At 32.7% G+C, this 10,216-nt stretch overlaps 2 protein-coding genes across 6 annotated transcripts in view; one reads left to right on the top strand and one right to left on the bottom strand.

Annotated features, from left to right (window-relative positions):
• Positions 1 to 365: 365 nt before the first annotated feature.
• LOC126924216 (methionine--tRNA ligase, mitochondrial-like) lies at positions 366 to 5,592 on the top strand. 2 transcript variants are annotated; one of them, XM_050738462.1, is made up of 8 exons: positions 366 to 918; positions 2,016 to 2,177; positions 2,277 to 2,551; positions 2,621 to 2,846; positions 2,924 to 3,150; positions 3,219 to 3,453; positions 3,532 to 3,588; positions 5,183 to 5,592. In XM_050738462.1, exons 1-8 carry the CDS (start codon positions 666 to 668, stop codon positions 5,347 to 5,349), a joined length of 1,602 nt encoding a protein of 533 aa, XP_050594419.1. In that variant the 5' UTR covers positions 366 to 665; the 3' UTR covers positions 5,350 to 5,592. The 2 variants fall into 2 exon arrangements, with proteins under 2 accessions (XP_050594419.1, XP_050594418.1); XM_050738461.1 differs by lacking the exon at positions 5,183 to 5,592 and having other exon boundaries at positions 3,532 to 4,103.
• The window catches only part of LOC126924224 (dopamine receptor 1-like), a 57,618-nt gene continuing 52,735 nt past the window's right edge, over positions 5,334 to 10,216 (bottom strand). Inside the window, exons 2-7 of one of the 4 annotated variants that reach the window (XM_050738477.1) lie at positions 9,194 to 9,259; positions 8,461 to 8,792; positions 8,229 to 8,370; positions 7,808 to 7,911; positions 7,133 to 7,415; positions 5,334 to 6,373 (exon numbers count right to left, since the gene is read on the bottom strand). In XM_050738477.1, the coding sequence (XP_050594434.1) occupies positions 6,089 to 6,373; positions 7,133 to 7,415; positions 7,808 to 7,911; positions 8,229 to 8,370; positions 8,461 to 8,792; positions 9,194 to 9,259 (1,212 nt within the window). In that variant the 3' untranslated portion in view covers positions 5,334 to 6,088. Of the gene's footprint in view, positions 6,374 to 7,132; positions 7,416 to 7,807; positions 7,912 to 8,228; positions 8,371 to 8,460; positions 8,793 to 8,840; positions 9,260 to 10,216 lie in introns of all 4 variants that reach the window. The other 3 variants (XM_050738478.1, XM_050738480.1, XM_050738479.1) reach the window with 3 other exon arrangements.

The raw sequence follows: 10,216 nt of genomic DNA, 5'->3' as shown, positions 1-10,216 counted from the left end.
AGAAAGAACAAGCAAGAATATTTTATATTTTCATATCTTTTTCGATAATTTTATATTTTTATACCTTACATGAGAAATAATACGAGTAAAATGAGTAAATTAAACAGATTTAAAAAGATTTGGTTCTTTCTACTTGATATTGGCATACTTTTGTAATACTTATTTTTAAGAGTATGGAATTATACTCTTAGATAATTTCTTTGTGAAACAAGTAATGTAGAAGAATTTTGAAATTTGTAAAAAATATATATAATATCGTGAACAATATTTATAATTTTTATTGTACACACATATAATGTACTTCAGAGCAATATAGGTCAAAAGTACCATTACTTTTTTAAGGATGTATATTCGTATATACATAGATACATTACTGATCGTACCGGAACCTTGTGCTACTTATTAGAAATTGATACGAAATGCGTTTTACATTTCTTATTTATAGTTTGCTTTAAATTGAATGAAAACTTGATTAGAAAATGTTACAAGCACTTTTCCGTTTACGATTTTGATGGTATTCAGCGCAAAATACTCCGAATTTTGTAAAGTACTGAGCGACATCTAAGATGTATGCTATATATGTATATATAGTAAGATGAACGTGTAACGAAAACTTTTTTACGTTTACATTGTTGAATTAATAACTAACAAACATTGAATGATCAATGGCAATTTCTTCACAAGCGATACGACTACCAATATTAATATTTATGAAAAACGTTTTTTTTCGTACAAACAATTGCAATAAGAGATACATTATGACAACTTGTACAAAGCTTGAAAAAGTTTTGGAAAGACTTGAAAAAAATCCTTTTTTTGAGAAATATGCTAATAAAATAGCGAAATTTCAACAAACTAGTCCAGAAGAATTCTTACAGCGTGTGGAAAACGAAGAAAAGAAGATTCAAGAAAGGAAAGGTATAATAACCTATATAATATTTTGCAAATACTTAATATTTGTTATTATTAATGTATTAAATGAAAATCGATACACTTTTTTTTATTATATATATGTGTTATTCGTTTATTATTATTGAAATATAACAAATATAAAAATATAGAAAAAATATGTGAGTGATATAACATACTGTTTAATTGTTTTTACTTTTTAATAATTATTCATAAATAAGTATTATATGTTGCTTTCTTTGATATATATATATATATATATATTGTTAAATTAAAGAGAAACAGGAAGACGAGTATAAGTACTATCAAAGTCAAGCAAAACCATATTTGAAACAGAACAAGCAACCTGAGCAGGCTCAGTTAAATACCATAATGAAAGTTGACATGATTCAGGATAAATCAAAGGATGAGATTGTAAAAATTTGGAAAGATTATCATAAAGATAAAGATTACATATGTGGTATATTAACACCAGAGCAATTTGATAAAATGTTCGAACGTGGCAAGCATCATACAACGTTTTTGTTGCCATTACCTAGGAAACAAGGATATGAGTTCATTGTTAGTCAATTTTATGGATTAGAGATCCATATGACACCACTTTTGTGGTATCAAGCGCATAAAGAGAATGCACCAGAATGTCTAACTTTGGTTCATTATACAGAATTAAGAGATGATAAAGGAATTATTCTTATGCGTGGCGAATTTGATAAAAAATGCATTAACGTGCAAGAAGCACAGTGTTTAGTGAATGAGTTACAATTATATTATTGTACAGATAATACAAAGAGATTACAACTATTGGAAACTTTTACTAATAAGCCTGATGAATTTAAGTATATGGATCTTGTAGCACAGTTAGAATCAATACAATTGGAATTACAATAATTGAATATTTGCATATAAAATTTATTGTAATTATATTTTATTTGATACTGTGGATATACAGAATTTGTATATAGTGCTCTGAAAATAAATGATGAAGTAAAATATTTATATTGAGTTATTTATCAACTACAATTACTACACTTGATTTTCAGATGTTTTATATCTTATGCATTTGCATTGTTTTGAATAGTCCTAATATACATTAATTTTAATTTTAGTTACAGTCCATCTGTCAAGATCTTGTCATATTCAGTCTTTATGGATGTTTCCGTTCGTAACGACAAGAACACAACCATGGAATTATGTTAAAAAAAGGAATTTTAGTGATCATGCAATGAAAAGCATATATATTACTACACCTATATTTTATGTTAATGCTGGTATGTTATTATAAACATAGAAGAATTTGTTTTATAAATGCATAGAAATATACATTATGACAGTCAATGTTAAAACATTGATTTGTTACTTTTCCTTAGGACCACATATAGGACATCTTTATACAGCAGTTTTGGCAGATACCATAGCTAGATTCAATGCTATGCTAGGACATTCTGTGTTTTTATGTACAGGTACAGATGAACATGGCATGAAAGTCCAGAAAGCTGCAAGTAATGTGACTTTACCTATTCCTGAATATTGTACTCGGGTTTCACGTCAATTTCAAGAAATGTGTGATATGTTTGATGTTGAATATTCAAAGTTTATTAGAACAACTGAAGAACGACATAAAGAAGCAGTTCATGACTTTTGGGTAGTTAAACTTATAGATTGTTAATCAATAAGATTGGATAGAGAAATACATGAAGTTAAAATTTTGCAGAATCGTTTAGAAAAAAATGGATATATTTATCAAGGAAAATATTCTGGTTGGTATAATGTATCAGAAGAAGCATTTGTCCCAGATAAAGATGTAGTAAAAAAGAATTCCACAAATATTAATGAAGCATATACAGAATCAGGGGATGTGTTAGAATGGATGGAGGAAGAGTGTTATAAATTTCGATTGTCTTCTTTTAAAGATGAATTAAAACATTGGTTGGAAAATGGTATATATACAATTCGATTTAACAAATTTGGTTTAATTAAAAGAAATTGTAGTTTTAATGGTTGAATTTATATTTAGCAAATGTAATAGAACCAGAAATATATCGCACGAACTTGATTCCGTGGATAGACAATTTACAAGACTTAAGTATTTCTAGACCTATCAAGAGAGTGTCTTGGGCAATTTCTACTCCTTCTGACGAATCTCATACAGTATATGTATGGCTGGATGCATTAGTCAATTATTTAACTTCAGTAGGATATCCAGATGATTCATTTAGAAAATTTTGGCCACCAACAGTACAAGTGAATGTCTTTACTTTGTTCTAATTTGAGAATGTCACTATGCAAATCTAAGAATACTTCTAAATTAGGTTATAGGAAAGGATATATTGAAATTTCATGGTATATATTGGCCAGCATTTTTAATGGCTGCTGGTCTTGAATTACCAAAAAAACTTATATGTCATGGACATTGGACTGTTCAAGATAAAAAGATGTCAAAATCCAAAGAAAATGTAATATCACCTTTTGAAGCAATGCATAATTTTACACAAGATGGTCTAAGATATTTTCTCTTACGACATGCAATGCTGCCCACAGATGCAAGTAAGACAAAGAATGTGTGGTATATGTTTCAAATATTGCCCTTTCTTTATTTTCTAATATCTTATTTCTTCCTTGTAGATTATAACAATTTGAAAATTCAGGATATACTAAATTCTGAGCTAGCTGATACACTAGGTAATTTAGTTAATCGTTGTTTTGGTAAAAGTATTAATCCAGACGGAATAATATATAATTCAGCCGAATATACAAATATTTTAAAATCCGAGATAGCTCGTAAAAATGTAATAGCTTTGGAAGAATTAAGTGAAAAAGCTAAGGAATATTATGAGAAATATAATTTGTATTACACAGTGGATATTGTGATGAATATGTTGCACATTGCTAATCAAATGTTTCATCATTATCGACCATGGGAATTAAGTAAAGCCAAAGACCCCGATTCTGTAAAGCAACTTGAAGCTGTGATCTCTTTAGCTTTGGAAAATTTACGAGTAGCTGCTTTAGTATTGTATCCCATTATACCAAAGTCAGCTTCTAATCTTCTTGACGTTCTTCAAGTTTCAAAAAGCAATCGTACTTGGGAAGATACAAAACCGATTCACTTAACAAATGCTTCGAATGAAACAAGACACGTTTTGACGCAGAAAATGTTATTTTTTAAAAAAATAAAAAATTGAGAAGACATTGAATATTTGAGTTATTAATAAACAGATAGGATGATAAGGATGTAATAAAATATTACAAATTTAATATTCGCGTGGAAGTCTTACGTTAATATATTTACAGAGAACGATCATTCAGATATATCATTAGTATACATCGACTTCGTGCACGTATCATTCCGACAGAAAAAACGTAAGATTTCTGTATTTTTTTTATCTTATTACGATATTCTAACTGTAGTCTCTCTCTTATCGGAATGCAGTACACATTGTAAATCGCTGATATAGATGATAGAAGAGACTCTATGAGCGTCGGTTGCATATTGCAAAGATTTTTTTCGTTTAGATAAGTGACGCAGATTTGAGATTCGACGGGTTGCGCAACAGTTTTGCCACACGTTAGCACCTAAACGAAATATCGCTTACAATGCAAAAATACGTGGATCGCGTGTTGGTGTCCCGTCAAATAGAAAAATAAATAAATGACTATTTACAAGATGGAAAATGAATCTGTGCGGATTCCACCGCGATCCTAGTACTAGTATGTATAAGCTATGATTCGAGAGACGTTACTATTAGTACTTCAATGTAACATCCAGCTTCACATCGTAAATGCGCTATTAACATGATTTTATAATTACAATTGCTTTATGAGAACGTTACCTAAATACTAGTTTCGAATTTCTCTACCCACGAATTTTAATCCTTATTTTTTTTTTTGTTCTTTTTTTTACTTTTAAATTCATATCCTCCTGTTCGATTTTTTTTTTTTTGATAGCTCGTGTTTATTCCTTTTAGTGTAAGAGCAGATTATGTCTCACGGATATGTTTTGAACTACCTTTTGGTGATTGTCTTTAAGTAAATATTTTTTCTTAACCGTCCATTTATATCGATAAATTCTCTTCCCCTTTCACCATGGATGAAAGAAAAATATTCAGCAAAAAAAATCCACATGTAACCTTTTTCTGTTTGGGGTGAGAGGGGAAAGGAAAAGAAAGGGAACGTACTGTTACTTGGTGACTGTTGCTCATGGCGATAAAATCTATATTATTTCGAGATATTTTATGCGTAAAGTACGTGGTTTAAATCTGGTTGTTTGTTGCAGATGATATGAGAAATACGTGGAATATCTGTCGAGGAGAACTCGATAAGTCAACGAATTCGATATCTCGAAAAGCATTTGCAGATTTTGTAATACATTTTCTGTATAATGAAACAGTAAAGTTTAACGTTGAAGTTGACAACGACAGTTACGATTACTGTTCTAGATGATTGTAATTTTTATTCCACCTGTTACCATTATGGGAACTTGAAAAATTACAGTGGCTATAAAAAGTATTTTTACACCATTGTATCTATTATAGCATTTACATACTAATTAATTAGGTTTAGGTATAGTAAATTTTGTATCATTTAATAGTACTTTCATATGACTACAAAAAAAAAAAAAAAGAAAAAAATGTGATACTGTGAAAATGAAAATGAAAAATAAAGGTACTTTTTGTAACTACTATATATGGATATGTTCATGTAACGCTCTTCGATTCGACCGAAAAATTCGTACCAAGAACGTAGAGTGCCACGCGCAAGACTGACGACAGGAGGGATATAATATTTCCGACATGGTTTTATTAACATGTTGATTGCCACGATGGTTATCGATGACGCATGTTACCAAATTTTTTCGAATGATTAAAATAAGATAAATTTTAGGAACTAACAAATTTTCAACAATATGAATAATTTAGATAACACTGTTAGATAAAAAATGCACAAATACAATATTTTACAAAAATTAAGTATATAGTATATTTAAAGAGCAAAATATATAAAATTCGTGTGGCAGTCAACGTGTTAACGTGTTATTAATGAAATCACTTACATAGGATTAATGACCGCGATGGAAAATCTTTTAACTGTATTTAGATTCGCGAAATGCGCAGGAAGGCGAAATGCGATAGGAAGTTCGATAGGAAGATCGATAAATCTGAAGGGAGAAATTCGAGTCTGATTATATCGCACTGACGATAGTATCGCGATGTCTTTGCGCCATCATTCCGACTTGACAACTGTCCGCGCTTGATCTTGGACTAATATTACATTCGATCATAGACCCGTTTCGTTTTTGCACAACCACGGATCGAAATTCTCCGCATTCGCTAGTCGACGGTTGGTTTCCTCGGGCTCGCGCACCCTTTGTAAGAATTCTTTTGAACGCTTCTCGAAACTCTGTGTTAAAGATGCTGTAGATGATCGGATTGAAGGCCGAGTTGCTGTAGCCGAGCCAAGTGAGTACCTGTTACATATCAAACTTTGTTTCTTGTTTTCTTTTTTTACATCTTTTTTATGATCATAATACAGTCGAACTTCGATCGAGTCACTATAATTCGAAAACCTTTGTAAGATTTTAATTCTTTAATTCTTCGCTTGAGATACGAGTTATTGAAGTTCGATTGTATTAGGTTAAGAGTCGTTTAAAAATGCTTTAATTAGTATAAATAGTGAACGTTCAGATAAAAGATGTTTTTGAAAAATATTTTTATGATGGCGTGGTTTAATCCAATAAGGACCATTAGCGAAATAATTAAGACATTATTACAAAACATAAATAAAATGAGTTATTCTTTTAAGTTATAAAAATGTATTAGTGTAGTAGGTATATTACAGAAGTCCATACACAAATCGAAACTGAACAAAAATAGTTTACCATAGTGATATAAAATACTTGAATTTCTTTAAATTTCATAAAACTATGGGATCCAAATGGAAGAAGAAATTAGCAACGGCAACGATATTGAGCAAATGCTTGAAATTTCTTTTCATAATTGCGATATGGACTATAAATGGATTCAATAATTCAAAATTACTAAAAAGATATTACGTATGTTACCTTAATGCATTTTTGGTCCTTAGTGAGTTAATGAGAAATAGCAGAAAAAGCAGATATTCATTTTTTTAAAATAACGATTAAAAAATCCATTCGAGTATGGTTCTGTGCATATCTGTTTTCTTTGGAAACGATATCTTGCGAGAAAAGAAAGAGACATATTCATACTTGGAATGCTCGGACTGATATGCAGGTCTTGCAATATGAAGCGACGATATTTACGCAGAAAAAGGGTACCCAGCATATCAAGAAAACACCCATAATTACACCCACTGTTATAGCGGCTTTATGATCAGACACATGATAAGGACTTGTCGGCTTCGTTTTTGTTTGCGGCTTTGGTGGTTTGTTGCGAGTACTTTTCGCACGAAAACTCTTGGCCATTGAGGTATCCGGCAGTTTCGTTACTGCACGGATGCTTTTCACGTGTTTCTGTGCGTAGCAATAGAGCCTGGAAATACCAAATCATATTATAAGAAAGAACATCTTTGAATGGTATATCTTGATAATTTATAATTAATGGGTTTCAAGTTTTGTTTTTAATTATTTTGTATGGGGAAAAAATTGTAATGTCTTAGAAAGTTCGTGATATTAGTTTATTAGATTTGCAGAGGAGGCGCACTATAAATTTCTTATTTCTTCCAAGGAAGCTATTTTCAAATTCAATACATACCCAACCAATCTTATATTACTGAGATTGTCTTTTTATCGTATTTTGGAGCCAAACATTTGTTTCATATTTCAATAGTTATTTTTAAAATTCAGAAGATATCACGTCTTTTCCCTCTGATCATCACTTGTCTAATTTACAAGTAAATTTTCTCAAAATTATTTCGAGCTTACCTGCAATAAATCCCCAGCATTACGATGCAGGGCACGTAAAAAGATATAGAAGAGGAAACTATCGCGTAGGTGAGTGTAAGGTCTAAGGCGCACGTAGGATGTTCCTGAAAGATAAAACGATCGAAGAGTAGGCGCGCAGTTATTTAAACAAAGGATCATCCTTTTTTATACATCATACCAGATATATAGATTTTTAACGAGCAAAAAATAAATTACTAAACTGTCTTGCTTCTCAATAACTGTAAAAAATCGGAAATTTCGATAACCTTTTTTCTGTAAATTCTAGACTGTTTAGATCGATACTATCTCAATCGATTTACTATACATAGCACTGTTATTTACTTATAACATTAATGGCTTACTGATACGAATCAAGAAGCAGACAGAATTCATGCGATAATCTAATATTTATCGTACGTACCTCTTTACCATCATCATACATTACGGGCTCATCTGCTCGGTGAAGGCCTAGGCTGATTGGCACGAAGGATATGAGTCCTGCGAGCAACCATACGATAGCGATTCCAGCAACCGCGACTCTTCTTGTCACCCAACGACCGTATCTGACCGCGAAACGGTAAATGAACGTTATTTGAATTATCAAGGAAAGATACAATATTTAAACGGTTAAACGTAACAAAGAATATATTTACCTAAGCGGATCCTTTATATGTATGTAACGATCGAGAGAGATTGCGCAAAGATTCAGAATAGAGGCAGTGCTGCACATAACGTCAAAAGCGATCCAGGTGTCGCAGAATCGCGGTCCAAATACCCAATAGCCGAGAAGATCATTCACCCCGGCAAATGTCATAACCAGACAACCGACAAACAGGTCGGCGATAGCGAGGGAGGCCAGGAATAAATTTCCTATTCTCCGTAAACCGCGGTCCGTGTAAATTGCCACGCAGACTAAAATGTTGCCCGCCACGGATAAGAATATCAAGACCAGAAAGAGAAATCCTGAAAGAATGGGTCGAAGAAACTGGACTAGCGGAGAATCGATGGTGTTTGCTCGAACAGTATCACTCACCCCTCGAAGAGCTGAGTCGAGGTGCATCGAATGTATGATGGTATCGGACGCTTTTTTTTTTACCATACAAAAGCAACAAAAAGGAGATTCATGAATGCTTGATATAGAAACGATCCGATGATATTTCATTTTTGCGAAAAGTAAGCGAGAAAGCGAAATTGATGCGGGAGAAAATACGAAAGGCGTGAAAAAACAGAAGACAGTGAGAGATGGAACAGAGGATGAAGCAGGAAAGGAAACAGAGGGATACATCTAGCGAGCTTAGATCAAAGTTTTCGAGTGAAGGGCCTCCCAGAGGGTTGTCTTCGAGGGGCGAGTCGCGATCGATCAAATGGGAAGTTTAGCGAACCAACTAGAAGCACCGACAACAGCGAGAAACTGTCTTCGGGCAGATCTTCTTCCCCGTCTGTCAGGTTGTTCTGTAAACAGGCAAACACATTTTCCATGTACATTAAGTGCGTTACAATTTGTAAATTATAACGATGTACAAAACGATTCTTTTCAATTTTAATGTATATGCAGACAGTTTCACGACCTATCCAGCCAAACTTTGTCTTTTAACGATCGCTAAACTTCTTTCGGTTCTTAAGAATAGTAACTGTCTTAAGATTGTTCAGCAGATGAGTACACACATAGAATATAGATATTGATGAAGTTTGGTTAAATTCTGCGGTTCAATTACACCATATGTAATGTTAATAGGTAAAAAATATTTCCTTGGAGAATTATATGAAAGGCGTAAAAGCAGTTCTTCCCTATTTTCTTACTACTTCTTACCCTCGCATCTTTTTCTTCATATACGCTGGGATAGAAAGTCTCTTGCCCGTCTAAAAATGTAGCACGGGTTTCTGACTGAAAATGGCATACTGTGGCGCGCACGTACACGCCGCGCCGCTACTTCTATTTTCTCTTTATATTTTCCCGATATTTCACGCCAAAGCTGTAGATACACCGGGAATACTTTCGAGATTCGTATTCACGGAAAATCGATACTACAGACGGATCAAGATGACGTTGGGTTTACAGGCTCTTTACTTCTGCTTGAACGCGTTGTCTGTCAAGCCGTCCTATCCCATCTCGAAGACACATAAAAATATCGTGAGATGAAGGGTGTCAGGGTAAAGCCTCTACTACGTATGTATATATCTCTATGAATAGTCTGTCGGTAACATTTCTAGAAGTTCACTTTCTTCTTATTAACATACGTTAATGAGCTACAGTCCGATCATTCCTCTCATTTTCTACCACGTAAATATTTTGATCGCGTGTTTGTTTAGGCGAAATTCGACATTTGAATTCAACTTTCTCCATCTTCAGATTTTATGTATCTTTTCTATTCGAACTTTCATACCGGTTTTTGTAATTCTTTTCTCAAA

The sequence above is a fragment of the Bombus affinis genome, chromosome 14 (assembly GCF_024516045.1).
Source record: "Bombus affinis isolate iyBomAffi1 chromosome 14, iyBomAffi1.2, whole genome shotgun sequence".
Taxonomy (NCBI): Eukaryota; Metazoa; Arthropoda; class Insecta; order Hymenoptera; family Apidae; genus Bombus; species Bombus affinis.
The sequence above is the reverse complement of the archived record's forward strand: the minus strand, read 5'-3'. Positions and strand labels throughout refer to the sequence as shown.